We start from the raw sequence: 24,745 nt of genomic DNA on the forward strand, positions 1-24,745 counted from the left end.
TCTAACACGAAAAAAGTATTACAACTGATTCAAGAGTTTGGTCGGGTAGCGGGATTTAAATTAAATAAACAGAAAACTAAGGTATTGGGGGAAAAATTGACAGTTACAGAGTCAGAACGGTTTCAGAAAGAGACAGAGTTAAATGTGGTTAAAAAAGTAAAATACCTAGGGGTAAACATAACAGCAAAAAATCTGAGTCTATTTAAAGATAATTATGAGAAATGCTGGTCAGAAATTAAGAGAGACTTAGAAAGCTGGACAAAACTGAAACTTTCCTTGTTAGGCCGAATCGCTGCTGTAAAGATGAATGTATTGCCAAAAATGCTGTTTTTATTTCAAACATTACAGATTGTGGACAAAACAGAGTGTTTCCGGAAGTGGCAGAGAGACATTTCCAAATTTGTCTGGCAGGGCAAAAAGCCCAGAATTAAGTTTAAGATACTAACTGATGCGAAAGAAAGAGGGGGCTTTGCCCTGCCAGACTTAAGGTTGTATTATGAATCAGCAGCTTTCTGCTGGTTAAAAGATTGGCTGCTTCTCGAGGACACTGACGTATTAGATTTGGAAGGTTTCGACAACGCGTTTGGTTGGCATGCATATTTATGGTATGACAAGGTTAAGATTCATAAGGCTTTCAAGAATCATATTGTCAGAAAAGCAGTGTTTAATGTCTGGACAAAATATAAAGACTTATTGGAAAATAAAACTCCAAGGTGGCTTTCACCACTGGAAGCTAAGGCCCGGAAAAGGCTCAATATGGAGGCCAATTGGCCAAAGTATTGGGAAATACTAGAAAAAGATGGGGACAATTGGAAATTGCAGAGTCAGGAGAAAATGAAAGACAAAGTCCGAGATTGGTTACATTATGCTCAGATTAAAGATGTTTTTAAACTTGATAAAAAGTTAGGATTCCAGGTGGAAAAATCGAAGTTAGAAACGGAACTGTTAGAGCCTAAGACTAAAGTACTTTCAAGAATGTATAACTTGCTGTTAAAATGGAACACACAAGATGAGACGGTTAAATCGGCTATGATAAAGTGGGCACAGGACATTGGGTATAATATTATGTTTGAGGACTGGGAAAGGTTGTGGACTACTGGGCTGAATTTTACTGCATGTAATGCTTTGAAAGAAAATGTAATGAAAATGATATATAGATGGTATATGACCCCAGTCAAACTTGCAAAAATATACCACTTGTCTGATAATAAATGTTGGAAATGTAAGGAAAATGAAGGAACGTTCTTTCACCTTTGGTGGACTTGCCCTAAAGTGAAGGCTTTCTGGGAAATGTTATATAATGAGCTGAAAAAGGTATTTAAGGACTTCCGGAGGCGGCGCGAACGGTAATGGCTGCCCTTTCCTAACCGGGAGAGGGAAGCTCCGCTGGAAAAGGGTCGTCCGCTACGGCGAAGCGGAGACCCATTTTGGAAAACCGCAGGCAGCGGAAGCCTGCGGTCTCGGGACCCGGCGGGCGCCAGGAGCAACCCCCGAAACGTTGAGGGAACCCCGTAAGGGGCTCCGGATCGCAGAGGGGGCAGCGGCGCTGTGGGTCTATGCGCATTCAGCGGAGCGAAGCCGCGCTGCTGTTGCCGGTGAGCGCCGACCTTTCTTCCTGCAACACAAGATTCTGAAACGCAACAACCCGTGAGTAACTGAGGATTTTACTAAATTTTGGGACTAAAAATACTGAAAATAAGCTGAAAGCGGAGTGACGAGGAAAAGGAAGTCCGTCTTCCGCAGCCATTGACTTTTAAAGCAAAGAGCAGGAGGAGTGGAGGCACAGAGAGAACTTTTGACAGCTCAGATTGAGCACCCGCAGAAATTACTTTCAATCCCCTTAAAGACTGTAAGTAACTGATTTTTTGGACTTTTATCAGGACTTATATATCCTCTTCTTTGTGGATTACAACTTTACTTAAGAAGCCCAGGTGTCAGAACTGCCTGAGCAGTAGAACTGTCAGACTGCAAATTTGGATACATTGTATTTAAACTTTGAGACAATCTGAGGGAGTTCAGAATGGTTACGTTCTTGCACTACGGAACTCCAGTAAGCACAACTTGAAATATTGTGGCAAACTTAAAACCAACTCTGCTAAAACTACTTTTGTGAAGACTCCTAAGTATTGGTTCAGATTTTGTATGATTGGAATGGACTCTTCTTCTTAGGACATTTTATGCTCCCCCTAGAGGATTGAGGATTTATAACAAAAACATTGTTTTACTTTCTATTTCCCGGCCCTCTGTTTGACTGCTACCACCTGGGCCGTTGCTTTCTCATGGGAACAACTCAGCTTGACCTTGACTGCTAGATAACTCTGGAATGAGTGGCGCAAAAAGAAAGGGATTAAGAACTAGACAAACAACTCTGCCAACCTTAACTGCAGCCTCACAAACACGCAAATCATCTGTGCCTACTTTGCCCTCGGAGGAAAAAGCTACCTCCCTGTCACAGGCAGGGGAGGGAGAAACTGAGGAATTACAACTAGAAGAGATGGCCTCAGGAGGATCTGGTTCTGTATTAGAGAGAATTCTTGAGAAATTGGAGTCTTTGGACAGGAAAGTTGACCAACAAACTGCGAAAATTGACCTTAATACAGAAACTTTAAACAAATTATCTGGGCAAGTTGCACAAAATGCACAAGCAATCGGACAACTGAAGGAGGCTGCAGGTGAAAATCAGAAACTGGCCGAAGAGACCAGCCAAAGAGTGGGAGAGTTGGAAAAAGAAGTAAGGCCGCTCAGCAAGCAGGTTGGGGAACACCAGACCTATCTCTCTATGTTGGAACTTCGGAACAGGGAGACTAACTTAAGGATAAGATCGATACCAGAAACGGAAGAAGGCAATCTAGCTGAGTTTTTGACCAAAGAATTCTCCAAGTCCTGGGGTCTAGAGGAGGAAGACTTTAAAATTGTGTCAGCCTTCAGACTTGGAAGACTCATAAAGAGAGAGAAGCCCAGAGACTGTTTGATTACGTTGAGATCAAAGGAGGAAAGGGACAAGATTTTGGGCCTGCACTACGGAAGATCCCTGAACATTTCGGACAAAAGAATTGAGATTTTTAAGGACATTCCTAAACAGCTGTTGGACCTCAGATCTGAATATCTGGACTTAGTAAAGCTGCTGAGAAGCAACTCAATCATCTTTAGGTGGGACTTTCCTCAAGGATTATCCTTTACCTTTAGAGGGAAGAAGATTAAAATCAGAACTTTGGAAGATAGGGATAAGTTTTTGACTGCCTACGGAGAGGACCTTCATAAAGGACTTGAACTACCCCCAGGGCCTGAACCACCACAGGTACCTGCACCACAGAATCCTGAAGACTCACAGAACAAAACACCATCCCAAGGAAATTAAACAGATTCATCCAGGATGTCTCTGCAACTTTTAAGCTGGAATATAAATGGCTGTAACAGCCCGGAAAAAAGGAAGAAAATCTTTCACATATTAAAAAAGGAGCAACTAGACATTACTTGTTTACAAGAAACACATGTGACTAGGCCCCACAGAAAAATATTGGTAAATAAAAGGTTAGGCCAAGAATTTATATCTTCGGATTCAGTTAAGAAGAGAGGAGTGGTGATATATGCAAAGGAGAGCCTCTCACCAAAATTTCTATTTAAAGATGAACATGGAAGAATTTTGGCAATTGAAATACAGCACCAAGGAGAGAAAATTTTGATATTAGGAATCTACGCTCCAAATGAAGGGAAATCAGAATTCTACAAGAAGTTGCATGAGATTATGCTGGACTATCTGGACTACGATAACATCATCATGATGGGAGATATGAATGGGATCGTCTCAACGAACATGGATAGGTCACAAAGCCAAAAGGTTACTAAAGATGGCAGACTACCAAAGACCTTTTTCGAAATGACAGACAACATGGACTGGATTGACATATGGAGGACAAAGAACCCCTTGGGGAAAGAAGGAACATTTTTCTCTGAAGCCCAACTGTCTTGGACAAGAATTGACCAAATATGGATTTCTAGAGGTCTGGCTCCTAAGGTTAGGAAAGTGGAAATCTGCCCAAAGACCTGCTCCGATCATAACGCGTTGAAAATGGACATGACATTATTACCAACCGGCTCCTTTAGATGGAAGATGAATGACAATTTGTTTAGAGATCAGGAGATTATTAAGAAGGCCAAAAAAACAATAAAGGACTATTTTGAGATAAATTTGAACACTGCAGTGGAAAAAAGAACAATCTGGGACGCAAGCAAAGCTGTGATGAGAGGGTTCTTGATACAACAGAACGCCATAAAGAAAAGACTACAAAATGAGAAAAAAGATAAGATTTTGGGGAAAATTAAAGAATTAGAGAAGAAACTAAGAGTAAACCCGAAGTCACAGCCGATCTTGAGAGAAATTAAACTTCATCAGGCACAATATTCTAAACTGATAAATCAGGAAATAGAATGGAAGATTAAATTAATGAAACAAAAAACATTTGAATCGGCTAACAAATGTGGGAAACTGCTGGCTTGGCAGTTGAAGAAGAGACAAAAGTTGAACATAGTAACAAATTTGGAAATCGAAGGAAGATATATTCAGAACCCGGTGGAAATTAGAAAATGCTTCCAGAAATATTTCAATGAGGAGGAGATTGCAAAATTTTTGGAGAAAAATGGACTTAAAAAACTATCACAAGAAAATAGATCACTCCTGAATAGCAAAATAACACGATTAGAGATAGAACATGCCATTCAGAATATGAAGCTGGGCAAGTCTCCAGGGCCAGATGGCTTGACCTCCAAGTACTATAAGACATTAAGTGACTATTTGATTCAACCACTGATGGAGGTCAGCAATGAAATTATGGAGGGAAAGAAGGCGCCTGAATCGTGGAAGGAAGCTTTCATCACATTGATACCAAAATCAGAAACTGAAAAGACACAACTTAAGAACTACCGTCCCATTTCCCTTTTAAATGTGGATTATAAAATATTTGCTGATGTTTTGGCAGGAAGACTCAAAAGAGTTTTAAATGAGATAATTCATAAAGACCAGGCAGGCTTTCTCCCAGGAAGACACTTGTTTGCTAATACAAGGAATATTATTGACATTTTGGAACTTTTGCAAACAAATATTAACACTAAAGCAGTTTTAATTTTTATAGACGCGGAGAAGGCCTTCGATAACATCTCTTGGAAATTTATGAAGGGGAATTTAAAAGAAATGGGAGTGGGGCGGGGTTTTGAAAATGGGATTGATGCGATTTACTCAGAACAAAAGGCAAAACTGATAGTTAACAATGTGGTTACAGAAGAGTTTAAGATTGAAAAAGGGACACGACAAGGCTGCCCGATTTCCCCCTTGCTGTTTATTTCTGTCCTGGAGGTGCTCTTGAACTTGATTAGAGGGGACCGGTTGGTGCAAGGGATTCAGATCGGAGCGAAACAATATAAACTTAAAGCTTTTGCAGATGACCTTGTCTTGACATTGCAAGAGCCAGAATCTAGCACAAAAAGAGTGTTACAATTGATTCAGGACTTTGGTCGGGTGGCGGGTTTCAAACTAAATAAACAGAAAACTAAGGTGTTGGGAAAAAACTTGACAGATACAGAGTTGGAACGGTTTCAGAGAGAAACAGAATTAAATCTGGTAAAAAGGGTGAAGTACCTAGGGGTAAATATAACAGCAAAAAATTTATGTCTCTTTAAGGATAACTATGATAAATGTTGGTCTGAAATTAAGAGAGACTTGGACAGCTGGACAAATTTGAAGCTTTCTTTGTTAGGCCGAATTGCTGCTATCAAGATGAATGTATTGCCAAAGATGTTGTTTTTGTTTCAAACATTGCAGATTGTAGACAAAACGGAGTGTTTCCGGAAGTGGCAGAGAGATATTTCTAAATTTGTCTGGCAGGGCAAAAAGCCCAGAATTAAGTTCAAGATACTAACTGATGCGAAAGAAAGAGGGGGCTTTGCCCTGCCAGACTTAAGGCTGTACTATGAAGCCGCAGCTTTCTGCTGGCTAAAAGACTGGCTACTTCTGGAGGACACTGATGTCTTAGATCTGGAAGGTTTTAACAATGCATTTGGCTGGCATGCATACTTATGGTATGATAAAGTTAAGATCAATAAGGCCTTTAAGAATCATATTGTCAGGAAAGCAGTGTTTAATGTCTGGACAAAATACAAAGACCTATTGGAAAATAAAACTCCAAGATGGCTATCACCTCTGGAGGCCAAGGCCCGAAAAAGACCCAATATGGAGGCCAAATGGCCGAAATATTGGGAAATAATAGAGAAAGAGGGCAATAATTGGAAATTGCAGAGTTTGGAAAAAATGAAAGACAAAGTGCGAGACTGGTTACACTACGCTCAGATCCAAGAAATTTTTAAAAATGATAAAAAGTTAGGATTCCAGGTGGAGAAATCGAAGTTGGAAACAGAATTGTTAGAACCTAAGACTAAAGTACTCTCAAGAATGTATAACTTGCTGTTGAAATGGAATACACAAGATGAAATGGTTAAGTCGGCCATGATAAAGTGGGCACAGGATATTGGGCATAATATTATGTTTGAGGATTGGGAAAGGTTGTGGACCACGGGGATGAACTTCACGGCATGTAATGCTCTGAAGGAAAATGTAATGAAAATGATATATAGGTGGTACATGACCCCAGTCAAACTTGCCAAAATATGCCATGTGCCAGACAATAAATGTTGGAAATGTAAGGAAAATGAAGGAACATTCTTTCACCTCTGGTGGACTTGTCCCAGGGTGAAGGCCTTCTGGGAAATGATATATAATGAGCTGAAAAAGGTATTTAAGTATACCTTCCTTAAGAAACCAGAGGCCTTCCTCTTGGGCATTGTCGGCCAGATGGTGCCAAAGAAGGATCGAACATTCTTTTTGTACGCAACAGCAGCAGCAAGGATACTTATTGCTAAGAAGTGGAAAACTCAAGATCTACCCACCCTGGAAGAATGGCAGATGCAGCTGATGGACTATATGCAACTGGCAGAGATGACTGGCAGAATTCGAGACCTGGGAGAAGAGAGGGTTGAAGAAGATTGGAGGAAATTTAAGACTTATTTACAAAAATATTGTGATTTGGTGGAAAGTTAAGTAGGATGTTTGATCATAAATAATTGGCCATCACAAAATCGGATTGGAATGGGATGTAAAGCGAGACTAAGAGAAACAAATTTTCAGAGGACTATATTTAAATAAGCGGTTATAAAATTTGCAAACTAGATGATAAATTGCATGGAAAAAATTTATGATGATGAAAATGGCAGTGGGAGATGTGAGGAAGTCCAAAGAAGTTATGAAACTCTGTTGAGATAAAAGTAAGGTTGTTTATTGTCTTTGTACTCCATTCTGTAAAAAACCCTAATAAAAATTTTATTAAAAAAAAAAAGAAAAAGGTATTTAAGTATACCTTTCTTAAGAAACCAGAGGCTTTCCTTTTGGGCATTGTCGGCCAAGGGGTGTCAAAGAAGGATCGAACATTCTTTATGTATGCAACAACAGCAGCAAGGATACTCGTCGCTAAGCATTGGAAAACTCAAGATCTACCCACTCTGGAAGAATGGCAGATGCAACTGATAGACTATATGGAACTGGCCGAGATGGCTGGCAGAATCCGAGACCTGGGAGAGGAGACGGTAGAAGAAGATTGGAAAAAATTCAAGATTTATTTGCAAAAATATTGTAAATTGTATGAATGTTAAGTAGGATGTTTGATCATAAACAATTTGGCACCATTGAAACAGACGAAGTGAATTATGAAGATAAGTTAAATTTATGAAAATACAAACTTTTAGATAATTATTAGGCTAAGTTTAATGTTTTAAAGAGTGAAATAAATGTATCTAAAATTTAAGACATAACATTGGAAAATTAGATCTTAAGGTGGGGATAAATTGCTGGTTAAATCTTTATAAATTTGGAACGCAGGAGCGGGAGATGTGAGGAAGTCCAAAGAAGATAAGAAAATATGTTATGATATGTAATATTTTTGTATGTTTTTCTTTGTGTGTTGTAAGCAAAAAATCTTTAATAAATATTTTTTTTTAAAAAAACAAGTCACATCAAAAGAAAAAGATAAAAAATGGAAAACAGACAAAAAACAAGCAAAAAAATATACATAGAATCAAGAGAAAAAGAAAAGAAAAGAAAAGAAACGAACAAATCAAACCTTACATAACTTTCCTTCTTTAACTTATTTCCTTGACCTCCTCACACCTCCCCTCTTTGTATTCTGATTCAGTTAGATATTCCAGCAAATCCTTCATATATGGGGGAGCTTTAACCCTAAAGAGGCAAATGGAGGATTACAACTTGAGGCCTTATATGACTGTAATTAGGAGAAGCCAGTTTTTGAAGATGGGTACCTGGCCTGATCTGGAAAAGTAAAAGTGGAGAGATCCCTTTATGCAGGGATCAAATGACTTTTGGAATATGAATTTGAGCCAGGAGGAGATTGGAGCTTCGGGGGCCTTTGGACTTGGAAGAATTGTGAAACAAGGTTTGGAATACTTTATGGGCCCTAGCTTTAATTATGGAAACCTGGCAGACTTGTCAAGAAGGAATATAAGCATCGTTGGGTTGGAGCTCCCCCGAGATCTGCTTTTTAGCACCAAAGTTTATCAAGAAGATCGGCAGAAGGGAAGGGAAGAAGAGTTAAGAGCCTCGGACATCAGATCTCCAGGTTGATGGACGCTGGAAGGTTGATGGAGGGCAGGGGCCGGGACCGGGGAGGGGAGACGGAGGAAAGAAACTGGGAATTTAAAGTGTATATAAGGATTCTTTTTTAAAAAATAAAAAATTTAATGAGAAATGGAAAAATCATGGAATGAAATTTTTATGACCCTAGGGGAAATGTCTTAAGAGATTAAGTTCAAAATATTAGTTTTAATGAGAAATAAGATTAAATAAAGTAAAAATGGATGATTAATTGGTGAAAGAAGAGAATGTTAAACTACAGTATATTAAGATAAATTATTAGGATAAAAACAAGGATGAAGGATCTGCCAGCCTCTCTCCATGGCTCGAGGAAGAGGTGCAGAGCTGGAGGAAAAACATGTTTGCGAAATATCACTGATGGGGCTCCATAGCTGGAGATGGGCCAGCCAGTGAGCAGCTGAATAATAATAATAATAATAATAATAATAATAATAATAATAATAATAATAATTTATTATTTGTACCCCGCCCATCTGGCTGGGTTTCCCCAGCCACTCTGGGCGGCTTCCAACAGAGATGAGAAATACACTAAAATGTCACATATTAAAAACTTCCCTGAACAGGGCTGCCTTCAGATGTCTTCTGAATGTCAGGTAGTTGTTTATCGCTTTGACATCTGATGGGAGGGCATTCCTCAGGGCGGGCGCCACTACCGAGAAGGCCCTCTGCCTGGTTCCCTGTAACTTGGCTTCTCGCAGTGAGGGAACCGCCAGAAGGCCCTCGGAGCTGGACCTCAGTGTCCGGGCAGAACGATGGGGAAGGAGACGCTCCTTCAGATATACTGGACCGAGGCCATTTAGGGCTTTAAAGGTCAGCACCAACACTTTGAATTGTGCTCGGAAACGTACTGGGAGCCAATGTAGGTCTTTCAAGACCGGTGTTATATGGTCTCGGCGGCCGCTCCCAGTCACCAGTCTAGCTGCCGCATTCTGGATTAGTTGTAGTTTCCAGATCACCTTCAAAGGTAGCCCCACGTAGAGCGCATTGCAGTAGTCCAAGCGGGAGATAACCAGAGCATGTACCACTCTGGCGAGACAGTCCGCAGGCAGATAGGGTCTCAGCCTACGTACCAGATGGAGCTGGTAACAGCTGTCCTGGATACAGATTTGACCTGTGCCTCCATGGACAGCTGTGAGTCCAAAATGACTCCCAGGCTGCGCACCTGGTCCTTCAGGGGCACAGTTACCCCATTCAGGACCAGGGAATCCTCCACACCTGCCCACCTCCTGTCCCCCCAAAACAGTACTTCTGTCTTGTCAGGATTCAACCTCAATCTGTTAGCCACCATCCATCCTCCAACCGCTTCCAGACACTCACACAGGACCTTCACCGCCTTCACTGGTTCTGATTTAAAAGAGAGGTAGAGCTGGGTATCATCTGCATACTGATGAACACCCAGCCCAAACCTCCTGATGATCTCTCCCAGGGCTGCATGTAAATGTTGAAAAGCATGGGGGAGAGGACAGAACCCTGGGGCACCCCACAAGTGAGAGCCCAGGGGTCTGAACACTCACCCCCCACCACCACTTTCTGGACACGGCCCAGGAGGAAGGAGCGGAACCACTGTATGACAGTGCCCCCAGCTCCCAGCCCCTCAAGACGGTCCAGAAGGATGTCATGGTCGATGGTATCAAACGCCGCTGAGAGATCCAGCAGAACTAGGAAACAGCTCTCACCTTTGTCCCTAGCCCGCCGGAGATCATCAACCAGTGCGACCAAGGCAGTTTCAGTCCCATGATGAGGCCTGAATCCCGACTGGAAGGGATCCAAATGGTCCGCTTCTTCCAGGCGTGCCTGGAGTTGTTCAGCAACCACTCGCTCAATCACCTGGCCCAAGAATGGAAGGTTTGAGACTGGGCGATAATTGGCCATCGTGGCCGCATCTAAAGATGGTTTTTTAAGAAGCGGTTTAATAACCGCCTCTTTCAGCGGGTCTGGGAAGGCTCCCTCACGGAGGGAAGCATTCACCACCCCACGAAGCCCATCGCTCAGTCCTTCCCGGCTAGCTTTTATAAGCCAGGATGGGCAAGGATGCAGGAGACAGGTGGTTGGCTTCACTCGTCCAAGCAGCCTGTCCACATCCTCGGAGGTAACAAATTGGAATTGATCCCACACAACTTGACCAGACAGGACTCTAGCACTCTCCCGCCCCGGCCCTGCTCCCACGGTGGAGTCTACTTCTTCCCGAATCTGAGCGATTTTATCTGCAAAAAAATTTGCAAAATCATTGCAGGAGAACATGTGGCCCATACTGGGCCCCGATGTTACAGGTGGTTCCGCTAAATTGTGAACCACCTGAAAGAGTCTCCTGCTGCTGTTTTCTGCAGATGCAATAGAGGCGGTGAAGAAAGTCTTCTTCGCTGTCGCTATCGCCACTTGGTAGGCTCGACGTTGAGCTCTAACCTGTGTCCGGTCAGATTCGGAATGAGTTATCTGCCACCAACGCTCTAGCCATCTCAACGATTGTTTCATTGCCCTCAGATCCGTGGAAAACCACGGGGCTCTCCGGGCTCCATGCAATCGGAGAGGGCGCTTCGGAGCCAGACAGTCAATAGCCCTGGTTAACTCCACATTCCAGCGGGCCACCAGGGAATCGGCTGAAAGGCCATCAACATGGGATAAAGCATCCTCTACCACTCTCTGGAAACCATTTGGATCCATTAAGTGGCGGGGGCGGACCATCCGAATCGGTCCCACCTCCCTGCAGAGGGGATGGGTCGCAGAGAAGTCCAGTTGCACCAGGAAGTGGTCTGACCATGGCACTTCTTTCGTTTCGCTTTTACTTAGTGTCAGATCACCAACATCCATAGAGGTAAACACCAGGTCCAAGGCATGTCTGTGGCTATGGGTTGGGCCAGACTTATTCAGGGACAGCCCCATGGAGGCCATGCTTTCCACAAAGTCCCGAGGGGCCCCTTGTAAGGTCGTGTCGGCATGGATGTTAAAATCCCCTAGGACAACCAAGCTAGGTGTCTCCAGGAGAACATCCGCCACGACCTGAAGCAGCTCGGGCAGGGAATCCTTGGTGCAGCGGGGAGGTCGGTACACCAAAAGGAATCCTGTACTGCCCCTATTGCCCAACTTTGTATTGAAGAAACACTTTGTATTGAAGAAATCATTTCATAGAGGCAGGATCCAAATGCTCATTTTCAGCAGCATAGCTAGCCGCTTGGGTGCATGGGGGTGGCGCAAGGCCCCCATGGGGTGGGGCAGGGCACGCCAGAATCCCAGTGCCCGAGCCCTCTTCTGCTCTGGCACCCTGCAGGCCTGCGTTGCTTTTTCGAGCTGTGAAGAGCCTGCAGGGAGACTGTCTGCTGCCTCCCCCTCAACTGCAGAGAGGCTCGGGGGAGGGGGGCAGATGCATGCCTCACACGGCCCTTTTGGGCATTGTGGAGGCTGCAGGTGCCTGAGCCACCGCGTCACTCCCAGGAAAGACGCTTAGCTCGGGCACAAGAAGTGCTGTCCCCTGCCATGTGGTGCCCAGTGGCCCCCGCCCCTCCTAGCTACGGCTCTGCTCATTCTTTTAGGCTCCATTTGAACTACCACATACCTGCATTGTGCGCCTATCCCTCTTCCCTCCCCAAGCAAGCAGTAATGCCGTCCTTCCTCTGTGCATAAGGAGGGAGATTTCACTGTCCTATTGGTCAGAGTAAATCTACCATTTTTGTTGATTATCTAGATTCAATCACAAACCATGGATGTTCTGCAGGATATTATCCTGAATATTTTGCCGGTCTGAGTTTGCCTCCTACAGAATATTGCTCCAATTCACCCAGTATTCTTTACCCTAATAGGAAAAGAAATCAAACTTGTCCCTCAAAGCAATAGAACGCACAGTCTCTATAGTTTTTTTGGATTTGATATCCCGCTTTATCACTACCCTAGGGAGTCTCAAAGCGGCGAACAATCTCATTTCCCTTCCTCCCCCACAACAAACACTCTGTGAGGTGAGTGAGGCTGAGAGATTTCAGAGAAGTGTTGTTGGAATCTCGAGCCTTGTCAGAGGAATTTGCCACTCTCCAGGCACCCGGCTTGAGTTCCTTGTTGACCTCCCTGTCAGCAACTCCGGGCAGGAGACAGGCAAGGTCTCTATCGGCGATTCTCCTCAAACGTGAGAAGAACACACCACTCTTCCCTCCTCCCTGTCTTCCCCAGGAGGGGGAAAGAGACAGACAGAAATGTATTTACATGCCTTTATTTCTGTCTATGCAGCAGTACAGAGAAACACGTCTGCACTCTCCAAACACCAACAGCAGAGAGAGAAACTCCACCCCTGTACTTCCAGTACAGATCAGATGACACTCTGAGCTAACATCCGGTGCTCAGTACAGTGAATAGACTGTCCTTTCGATCCCACGGTACAGTCCCAAACATCAACATCCTGTTTGGCATTCCAGCCAGCTGCAGCTCGCTGTAGCATTGCTCCTTTTTTGTAACAAGTGTGACTAGCCCAAGGTCACCCGGCAGCTGCATGTGGAGGAGCGGGGAAGCCAACCCGGTTCATCAGATTACAAGTCCACTGCTCTTAACCAACAGATGCAGAGTTAATTGCTGCTTTGCTGTGCATTTTAAGAAAATATTAGTAGATCTGCCTCATCTGAATGTATGCCCCCCCCCCCCCGGACAATCAGTAGATCAGCATATATTGCAGTGAATCTATTGAGATTTTAGTAGGTCCGAGAACACTGAAATAGGTTCAGGGTTTACCCTACCAAAGAGGGTCTAGGCTACGCCAGTTCTTCAAGCCAATGAAAACAGCAGTGTGTAGAAAGAGCACAGGTTTATTCAAGCTGCAACTCAAATTGGCCGAGTGGAATTTCTCCAAATAGTGAGCAAAAAGCATACCTTTCAAGGCACTTTCATAGCATTAGTTACATGATTACTTCATGCATGATCCTTTCTACAGGGCTGCCTTCAGATGTCTTCTTAAATTTGTATAGTTATTTATCTCCTTGACATCTGGTGGGAGGGTGTTCCGCAGGATGGGTGCCACTACTGAGAAGGCATGTGGTATGGAAAAAGAACAGGGAACCTGAAAATCTTTTAGGAAGCATGAGGTTCTGTATCTTTTTAGGAATTTTGTTTGCCTCCAATGGATTCTGGCCCCTTTCCTTCCCTTAGAAAATGGTCCCTTTCTTTAGAACTTGTGGGAGTCATAAAGCCAAGGCAGAGGCTTGTAAATACTGCAGGGTGCCCCCTGACCTCGGCTGACCAGCACTCTGTGCCTTACAATGTATTAGGATGTATTGACCTGAAATGGAGCTGTGTTTCCTCTGGGCAGTGTTTCCTTATATGGTGTTGTGTGTAATAAAAGCCTTGACCGGATGAGGTAACGTGAGACACAGGCAGACCGGCCATGCAGGCAGAGGGGAACAAAGGATAATAAAAAGTTACCGGAGGAGAGGGAAGCAAAAGGAGCTGCTCCTACCATCCATGAAAATACTCGCTGCCTCATTGTGTCTTCTTTCTATGCTAAGCGCCATCTAATGACGGCAGGACTCCGTCAAGAACTAAGTCTCAGATGCCATCTTTTGTTTTTGTTGAGAGGTGCTCTTTTGTATTCAGATCAGGCCTCAGTACAATAATGTAGCATTTGGGGATGAAGATGCAGCCCAGGAGCCCAGCACTGGAGGCCAAGATGGAGAAGACCTGCACAGCTACCATGTATTTCCCCTTGGTGCTCAGGTAGGTGGGAACAAAGGACACCCAAACACTGCAGAAGACCAGCATGCTGAAGGTGATCAGCTTGGCTTCATTGAAGGCCCCAGGCAGCTTCCTGGCCAGGAAAGCCACAGTGAAGCAAATGGCCGCCAGGAAGCCCATGTAGCCAAGGACAGTGTAAAACATGGGAACAGATCCTTCGTTACATTGCAGGATGATCTCCCCAGCCTGGGAGTGCTTGTCAGAATCAGGGAAAGGAGGAGAGATCCCTAGCCAGATGGTGCAGATGACAAGTTGGACACTGGAACAGGAAATGACAATGGAGTTGGCCAAACTCTTCCCCAGCCATCTCCTCACCCTGTTCCCTGGCTTAGTGGCCAGGAAGGCCAGCACCACAGTGATGGTTTTGGCCAAGAGAGAAGACACAGCAACTGAGAAGATGATGCTGAAGGCCGTTTGTCGGAGGAGACAGGTTGTGTTCATTGGCTGACCAATGAACAGGAATGAAGATGAAAAAGAGAGTATGAGGAAGACGAGGAGGATGTAGGAGAGGTCCTGGTTGTTGGCTTTGACTATCGGAGTTTCCTTGTATTTAACGAAGATTCCTAAAACAAATACTGTGGTTATGGACAAGAATAGGGCAAAGGAAGCTAGGATGAGGCCCAGAGGTTCGGTGTAGGCAAGGAAAGTGGTGATCTTAGGGACACATTGATCTTGGTCCTTGTCTGGATGCTGATCATCTGGGCATTTGGTGCAATAGCCTGCATCTGAAAGGAAGAGGAGCGAATTTAGTAGCTATAACATAAATAAGAGAATCAGATTTGCATCTTTAGAGATTAGCACGTCCAAATCACATTTAAAGCAGAGGGGGATAAGAATCACAAAAGGTTATACTTGTTGTGGGCATCATCCCCCAAACTATCTTTCCTGCAGTGTGCATTCCAAGGCAATTAAAAAGAAAACAACAACAACAACAACAACAACAACAACAACATTTATTTATACCCTGTCCTCTCCGGCCAGAGCCGGGCTCAGGGCAGCTAGCACCAATAAAATCACAGTAAAAACATAATAGGGGGAAAAGAGGGGGGGTGAAGGAAAAGGGAAAAAAACACAATTTAAAATACAAGTTAAAATGCAATTTAAAATGCAGCCTCATTTTAATAGTAGCCCCTAGATGAAAACCATAAGGGGAGGGAAACATAAGGGTCAGACTGAGTCCAAACCGAAGGCCAGGTGGAACAGCTCTGTCTTGCAGGCCCTCTGGAAAGATGTCAAGTCCCGCAGGGCCCTAGTCTCTTGTGACAGAGCGTTCCACCATGTTGGGGCCAGTGCTGAAAAGGCGCTGGCCCTAGTTGAAACCATGTACCGGTAATTCATTGTGGCAGGGGTTCTCACACTTTATCTCCCTAGGACCGATTTAAAATGACTAGAAACTACTAAGGGCAACAGTCATGATTTAGATGCAAACTATGACATTCTTTCCACGTTGCAGGGAGTTCCATAGTTCAGCTTTTCTCAAACTCAGCATAAGCACTGGTTCTCTAGGCATTGTGATTCAACCGCCCCCTTTTGTGCAGAATATCTTGATCTAATAACTCAAAACGGAGAAGCACAAGCACCCCTTCTCTCCTCTACATGCCTCTTGGTGTTTTTATTAATATCCTACCATTTTCTTCTGCTTTGCTCCTTTCACACTCAATGTGCACTGTAGTGTTTTAGAGTAGATGACCTTTGGGGTCCCTTCCGACCATGTTTCTACTATTCTATGTGTACTCTGCTACCTCCCCCAAGTGCCCATTTCTTTGATGTGCACAGCTTCCCTTTCTACCTTTCTCTTTTTTCTCTTACTGTTTTCCTTGTCAGCCTTTTATTGGATCTCTGCCCTATTTTGGTTCTCCCAAGGAATGCCCTCCCCGCTGGAGTCACCCACCTTCCTGGGTGGAGATTGTCCCTTCCGTACATGAAGCACAAGCATAGCAGCAAACGGGCTTTCCTTCTTGAACCACCTTGGCATATCCAGGTCGACAGCTTTCGGTACACCTGGAGCGAGGCATTGTCTAACCATAAAGTAAAGGAGCATCAAAGGGAAATTGTTAGGGTATGGAAGTGAGGGTTTGGAATGACCCTAATGGATTCCCCTACCTCCCCCTCCCTTTTAGGTAAATATTGTTGATGCTCTAGTGCATGGCTTAGAAAGTACTTTGGCGTACATAATTTTGCTGCTCCAATTATCTCAGAGCAGAGGGCCAAGGAAAGATCCTACGTCTGATACTAAGCTAGGAGAGGAAATAGTTGTTAAGAAATGGGAATATGTAAATAGATTTAAAATTTATAGACTGTTACCTCCTGAAAGAAAATTACATAAAAGTGGTGGATAGATGGTATATAACACCAGTACAGATAGCAAAAATGTATAAAACAGGCTCAAACACTTGTTGGAAATGTAAAGAAAAAGAAGGGACCTTTCATCATATGTGGTGGGAGTGTAGAAAAGTTAAAAAAAAGGGAAATGATATACAATGAATTGAAAAAAAAATGTTTAAAACGACATTTGTATAAAAAAACCAGAAGCATTTTTGTTAGGGATTGTAGGACAAGTCCTGCTAAGGAAAATAAAGAACTTATTTATGTATGCTACAACAGCAGCAAGAGTCTTGATAGCACAAGGATGGAAGAATGAGGAAATCCCGACAAAAGAACAGTGGCAAGAGAAAGTGATGAACTATGCAGAACTGTGACTTCAAGGAGGAATGGGGACAAACTATTTAAAAAGACAACACAATGAACTGGACTCCTTGGCAGGTTTTGAATAAACATACACAAATTTATTTGCTGATAACATGATGGATAGATATGTAAGGATATGTACAATTTTATAATATGCAGAGAAAATATGTGAAGAGAAATCAGGGAGAGGAGCTGAAGGAAGCCCTTGGTGGGAGGGAGGGGGAGGAAAAAATGTATGTGATTATATGGTTTGATAATTTGTTATGTGGAAATTGATCAATAAAAAATATTTTTAAAAAAAGAAAAGAAAAGGGAATATGTGGCAGTTTTATTGACACTGGAAGGAGGGTACTGAGCCAAAGGGTGACGGGCGACTTTCGGAATCCAGTGTCCAGTTGCCACTCAGATCATGTACATATTACACTAAAGAAACACAGCTCAAACAACTCTGTATGCAATTATATAGAAATTTCCAAAGACAAAATGTAAAAATAAGTTTCCGTTTCTTTAAATATAGCTTTAACATAATGTATGCAATAGCAAAATCAGGTTCAAGTGCAATACTGGATGTCTCAAAACCAAAGTTCCATCCAAACGTTCCTTCATTCAATAAAGAGAAAAGAATGTCTACAAGTGTACTTGTTGCTGAAGGATAATCCACAGACTGGAAAAAACTGCCCACCTTACTGGGAGTGTTGTTGCATTGCTCTCAGTCACTCAAACCATAGTGGCAGTGATCCAGTCGTGTGAAATCCCAAGTGGGGCAATGAGATCACTGGATGGAAATCCATGTTTTGAATGTGTTCGTCCAATCGGTCCACAATGGACATCAAAACACATGCTCAAGTAGATAACTCAGCTACATAAACTTGAAAAGGCTCTCTGCTCATTCTATAATCCTTGAGATCAGCCCTAGACTAGTGCGAAAATCAATCGGATAGGAATAAGTTCATTTTCTGAATCATACGGAATAAACCCTGTAAATTATTTGAGCTTAATAGTTGTCACAAAGGGACAGGCACACAATTCATTCTGCCTACCTTGTTAAAATGTGAAGGCCAGACAATGGCTTCTGGGTTAATGGTGAGCTTTAAATGGGAGGCTGCCTGTCTCTCTACACTCCCGACTTTCACTCTTCCACGAGACCCATTGGGAAACAGCACCCAGTTCACAATATCATAGTCAGCTGCCAGGTCTCCATTCTCATCCGAATACAATCCGCCCCTGGAGGTATTAAACAACTGGACTTTTCTTAAGAAATGGTGAAGCTGGGATGACAGAGGAAACACCAGCATTAAGAAAGCACTGAAGCCGATTGTATATTGCACTCTTTGCACTCTTTCCCCCCTCATTTATTATTATTATTAAATTGATTAATTTAACATAATTATTACAAAATATAAGCAAAATATTGCAAATACATACATACATAAAGTTTCAGATAAGCACACATATATAAAAAAAGAAGAAAATAATAAAGAAGAACAAATAGAGAGAGGAAAGAAGGAAGAATTTCTTCCAAATTTATTCTAAAAATATCTCAATATGAAAATATTGATAAAATTTCATTGACTGACTTCCATCGCTTACACTGCACTTCCTATATACATTTTAAGCAAGATTGTATCTGTTATTCCGTATTTTTCCCATACAATCTCGCACAAATATTCTAAACAATATGTTTTTAAAATCTTTCATAATCTATTCTAAACACAACCAATACTTTACATTTAATCTTTGTCTACATAAATAATCATTTAAACATTTCCATTGTTTCTGGATTATATTTTTTGGTATTTGTCTTATCAGATCAGTCAACTTTGCTAATTCCAAGCATTTGCATAATTCATTCAGCCATTCTTCTTTGGTTGGAACATAATTTCCTTTCCAATTATTTGCTATTAACATTCTTGCTGCTGTTGTCGCGTACAATAAAATATTAATTTTGCCATTTGGGATGTCTCCATTCAAAATTCCTAATAAATATGATTCTGCTCTTTTATTATGTGATGTTTTTATTAGCTTTTTAATTTCCTCATGTATCATATTCCAATATTTCATAATTTCCAGACTTGGCCACCACATATGGTATAAGGTTCCAATCATTCTATTACACCTCCAGCACTCTAATCTCCTATGAATTGGGACCTGTGTCACATTTGGACTCACGATGGTTGACTGCTGTTGGCTTTCCACAGTCAAATCTGAGATTCATTCTTAAGTCGTCGCCCCCCACTTTCTCCTTCAACATTTTGGAAATCAGCAGAGCCAGCTTCATCATGTATAAAAATTCAGTGTGAACCCTAAGGTCAAATTCTAATATCAGGTAGAGTTAAGTCATCCACTTGAATCAACACATTTGGGGCACCATTTAAGTGAAGAACAATGATTCCAGAATTAGACAGTAGGTTGCAATTTAAAAAAGGGAATACCTGCCATGGCTGCAGTCTTCCACGTCCCCAACTTTCTCCTCTACTCATCATCAGCATCTGTTTGGATCTGGATGAATATGCTGAGTTTAAGGCAAGTGCCACAGCTTGGATGCCACTATAAGTAACGTAGCTGTCTTGAGACAGGGCCCTTTCAATCTCTTCCTCGGGAAGAATCTCCAGTTTCTCTTTCTCTGTGCATCTTGTCCAGCCTTTCATGGGCAGCACATTCTCTGGACATGAACAGTGAAATGATTTCTCCCAAAATTGTTGTATTTTGTCAGAGAATGGCTCATAGTGGTCAGATTTTGTCCATTTTCTAGTCTTCATTGTGAAGGACAAAGAACCATGGGTGTACATGAAGAAATCAATATCGTAACTCAAATTCATGTTGATGTCCGGAAAAGCTGTTGTGATCCAGACTTTACCCCCAGCTTGTAAATTTTCAAATATTTCTTGTATGTGGAATATTGGCACAAAATCATATGTCGAGTCCCCATAATAAACATATACATTGACTTGTCTCCACCTAGCAGGTAGTTCATTCATTTGGTACGCTGTCATGTGTTGTATTCTTTCTGAGAAGGCAAAACAAATTCCACTGGTAGTCATCAACGGTGTCAGGGCATTCAAGAACCTTTCTCCATTGTCATTGTCTGGAGCAAAGATTCCAATCCACGTCCATCCAAACTGCAGGAGAAGTTGAATAATCCCCTTGTACTGGATTTCTTCCTTTGGGATCATCCGGTAGACAAAAGGGAACTGAGTTTTATCATCAAGAGCAAAGCCATAACTGACCTAGTGAGGAAATAAAGAATACCAGGTATCTGTTCATAAGAAACGAAAACCTGAAAGAGCTCGACCTGTCAGCTGAGGATGAGTAATTGGTAACCTTTCACTTCAACAGCAGATAAAGTGGAAGTATCTTTGAGGACACCACTATGAGGGCTGAACCTCCTCCTTACCTTCACTGAGCCCAGCGTAAATGGTGGTTTTAAGCCTACATATTGCTCTTCTTCAGCACACTAGGTTGTGTGTGTGTGTGTCCAGAGAGAAAGGGGGAAAGTGTCTCGAATACTTAGGAGAAACATCACTTTCATGAGATGATATTGAATATAATTCAAAATCTGCTAAACTAAGGCATAGACTTGTGGTCTCTGCCTCTCCACATGCAGCTGTTGGGTGCCCTTGGGCCAGTCACACTTCTCTGAAGCCTCTCAGCCCCGCTCACCTCACAGAGTGTTTGTTGTGGGGGAGGAAGTGAAAGGAGAATGTTAGCCACTTTGAGACTCCTTTGGGTAGTGATAAAGCAGAATATCAAATCCAAACTTCTACTCTTCTTCTTCTTCTTCTTCTTCTTCTTCTTCTTCTTCTTCTTCTTCTTCTTCTTCTTCTTCTTCTTCTTCCAGGGAGGGTGGGGTATAAATATTATTATTATTATCATCATCATCACCATCATCATCATCTCTGGGCTTCTCTCTTCGTCTGCTGTCCTCACCCTCTTACTTAGTTCCACATATGTTTATGCAGGATGGACAAGATATTTAAAAATCTGTTTGGATGATCATTCTAGTTTTTATTTATTAATATTCTTATTTTTGAATGTGAAATAACTTTTGTGACAAAAACAAAAAATGGATAACACCGAGTAACATTAAGAGTAACATACGAGTAACATTAAACATACGAGTAACATTAAGAGCATTGATTAAATGCTCTTAAACATACGAGTAACATACGAGTAACATCAAGAGCATTGATTAAATCTCTATTGTGCTGTAAAATATTTGTTCTTCCTACGACCAGAATTATAGACCTCCGAGCCTACTGAAGACTTGGGTGATGCCTTCCTAGAGCAGATTACCAAAGCATTCAAAAAGGAGAGTTACCGTAATAATAGGAGACTTCAACTATGCCAATATCTGTTGGAACTCAAACTCTGCCAAGAACGTAAGGTCCAACCAATGCTTCCATTGCCTCACTCACAATTTCCTTCCCAAGAAGGTGGAAGAAACAACAAGGGGATCATCTATCTTGGACTTGGCTCTCACTAGCAGGGAGGAACTGCTCCATGAATTGGCAAGTATTGAGAAGTTGGGGTGGGGGAAATAATAATGTTTCTGGGTTTCATTATACAGAGGAAAGGGATATGCACTCTGACGATTTCAAAAAGCTTATGGGTGAAAGCCCAGAGAAGGGAGTCCAAGATGGATGGAAGCTTCTTACAGCTGAAATATTGAAGGCACAAATACAGACAATTCCATCAAGAAATAAAAGTGGGAGGCATTGAAAGAAACCATCCACTATTATGGAATCTCCAATAGGTGGTCATCCAAGTCCATACCTGAGGGATTTTGTAAATGCCTGCCATGCTTGAAATCTGGATGGAGATGTCAGATTCAGCCCTTTCAATGACAGTCAATGCATTCTTCCTTGTTCCACAGAAATAGTTTGGAATACTCTTTTCTCCAGTAGAACGCAGGTTTAGCATGGCAGCGGAAACCAGTCTGCCATCAAAATAGCTGTCAAAGAGGTTGTATCCGAGGGTGATGTTGGGTAAGAGATTTGGCTCCTGATTGATTTCATGAATGGCAAATAAGAAGGAGAGGACATGCCAGTATCTTGTAGGGGAAGTTCTGCAAACAAGCAAGCAAGCAAGCAAACAGTTATGACAACCTCCCATTTTTCTCTCAGTGAAAACAAGATGCCACGTTCTTTCTTTCATAATGGAAGAGTATAATGGAAGTATAATGGAATATATGCTGTTTTGCTTTATTAGAGAAGCGAAGAAAGCAAGTACAAGAATTACGACATGATAATAAGGAGGCTGACATTGCAGGACATCGTGGAAGGACATGTGGATCCAGAATTGTCCTCCACAGTCACTTACGGACTCATTGTTAAAACCATGTTTATGGAAGACAATTTTACTTGGCTACGAGTGATCGCCAAAGAATAATAATAATATAAAACCTTTCAAAATTAACCTTTATATCATTGCAATTTATACGTTATCCAGTTCTAATTACACTCATTACAAAATATCTCAAAAAATTAAAATAATAAAGAAAGATAGAAAATTTCTCATTACAAGTCTTCAGACAACCTTGCTAGTGATGTTAATTGCTTACAATGATCTTTCAGATATCGTATAAATTTACTCCAGTCCTTTAGAAATACTTGATTGTGCTGGTTTCAGATTTTTCCTGTCAGCTTCGCCAGTTCTGCAAAGCCCATCATCTTCATCTGCCACTCTTCTTTCACTGGTACTTCTTGTTGTTTCCATTTTTGGGATAAAGAATTATTGCCGCAGTTGTTGCATACATAAACAGTCTTTTATCTTCCCTTGGTATCTCTTCTCCCCCTATACCCAATAGAAAGGCTACTGGTTTTTTAACAAAAGTATTTTTATACATTTTATTTAACTCATTATATACCATTTCCCAGAAAGCCTTTACCTCTTTGAAAGTCCACCACATGTGGTAGAAGATACCTTCCCTTTCTTTACATTCCCAACACTTACTGGTTCTTGTCTTGTACATTTTAGCAAGTTTAGATGGTGTTAAATACCAACCTAGAGCCTGTTTCTAGCTTCTGGCTCACACACCTCAACCTGGGCTTTCATCTTTCTACCTACCAGCCAGTTGTTTTCTGGCATGGAACCTCTTCCTTTGTTACCATAACGAGCCATACTTAGGGGGTCATTATCAAGAAACTAGAGGGACGCGATTGGTGCTGTGGGTTAAACCACAGAGCCTAGGACTTGCTGATCAGAAGGTTGACGGTTCGAATCCCCACGACGGGGTGAGCTCCCGTTGCTTGGTCCCTGCTCCTGCCAACCTAGCAGTTCAAAAGCACGTCAAGTGCAAGTAGATAAATAGGTACTGCTCCGGTGGGAAGGTAAATGGCATTTCTGTGCGCTGCTCTGGTTCTCCAGGAGCAGCTTAGTTATGCTGGCCACATGACCCGGAAACTGTACACGGGCTCCCTCGGCCAATAAAGCGAGATGAGCGCCGCAACCCCAGAGTCGGCCACAACTGGACCTAATGGTCAGAGGTCCCTTTACCTTTACCTATCAAGAAACTGGCCTGGCTGCCTAACACCTTTCCCCCAACTCACGCCACTATAGTCTTTCGCCCCCTGTTAGCTGGGGTCAGTCAGAATGCAGATGGGGCAGAATTAACTTCTTCAGTGTGTAGTTACTTACTCAAGAATCCCAACGAAAGGTGGCTGGGAGAAGGCATAGGGTTCCAATGCAGCATGTTTTGGAGAGATGACTCCACTCACAAGGTAGTCCCCTAACCTATAATAATTCACTGGTTCCTGTGAATACAAGGAGAGATTGAACGAGCATTTTGCCTTCTGCTTCCCCCAGACTGCCTGGTGCATTACCAGCAAGAGCAGAGATATCATTCTAGCAGCACCAGAGACAATCACCGCCATTCAGACCAGCCATGAATTCAGATTTAAAGGCAGTGAAAGAAACTGGAATAGACCCAGCCTGCCCAAAATCTCACCTCAGGCTTATTAATAAACAATATCTATTTTTAATTTTGAGGAGGATTTATGTTACTTTGCTATCGATGTAATAAGCTGCATCACACGACCCTTGATGGTGATGTTTAGATTACTGAGCTCTGGAGAAATCCCTGGAGTTTTGGTTTCAGGAGAAGAATAAATCACTATAATTTTCATAGTTATATGAGGAATGAAGTTTACCACTGCAATTCCTGGGTCTGTCTGTGTGGTTCATTGAGCAGGTGCAGAACTGGAGGAAAAACATGTTTGCAAGAAATCACTGATGACGTTTCAGTGTTTCGGCCAGCGACGGGTTGCGTGACTGAACTTTGCAAACTTTTAAATGAAGAAAGACTTGCAAGAGGCAAAATTGAAATGGTCTTACTTTTAGGCTATATATGAACTGGTGTCAGGGAACTGACATCAAAGGGAGAAACGGAGGCAGGGCACCAGAGTGATGCCGGGGAGGGAACCAGCAGAGGGGAAGGATTTCAGCGTGACACCAATAGAGAGGGGAGGGAGATGGAGGCATTGGTGTCAGGGCTCCAAGACCCTTCAAGCGAAACTAGCGGAGAGAGTGCTGGCACGCCCTTGCCGTCCCCTTACTTGCGCAGACGCGTTCCGCGCAGGGAACATAGGCGGAGACTTGGGGTCAAACAGCTCTTATGCTGGAAGAGATTCAAGAAACGCCCACTGA

General features: G+C 42.5%; 1 protein-coding gene across 1 annotated transcript in view; it reads right to left on the bottom strand.

Annotated features, from left to right (window-relative positions):
- The window catches only part of LOC310839530 (vomeronasal type-2 receptor 1-like), a gene marked incomplete at its 3' end in the record, with an annotated part of 56,393 nt that overhangs the window by 11,090 nt on the left and 20,558 nt on the right, over window positions 1-24,745 (bottom strand). Inside the window, exons 4-8 of the mRNA XM_083728167.1 lie at window positions 23,738-23,853; window positions 21,875-22,166; window positions 19,534-20,328; window positions 18,142-18,369; window positions 16,305-16,431 (exon numbers count right to left, since the gene is read on the bottom strand). Of these exons, the coding sequence (XP_083584293.1) occupies window positions 16,305-16,431; window positions 18,142-18,369; window positions 19,534-20,328; window positions 21,875-22,166; window positions 23,738-23,853 (1,558 nt within the window). The remainder of the gene's footprint in view (window positions 1-16,304; window positions 16,432-18,141; window positions 18,370-19,533; window positions 20,329-21,874; window positions 22,167-23,737; window positions 23,854-24,745) is intronic.

The sequence above is a fragment of the Podarcis gaigeae genome (genome assembly GCF_964106915.1).
Source record: "Podarcis gaigeae genome assembly, chromosome: 2".
Taxonomy (NCBI): Eukaryota; Metazoa; Chordata; class Lepidosauria; order Squamata; family Lacertidae; genus Podarcis; species Podarcis gaigeae.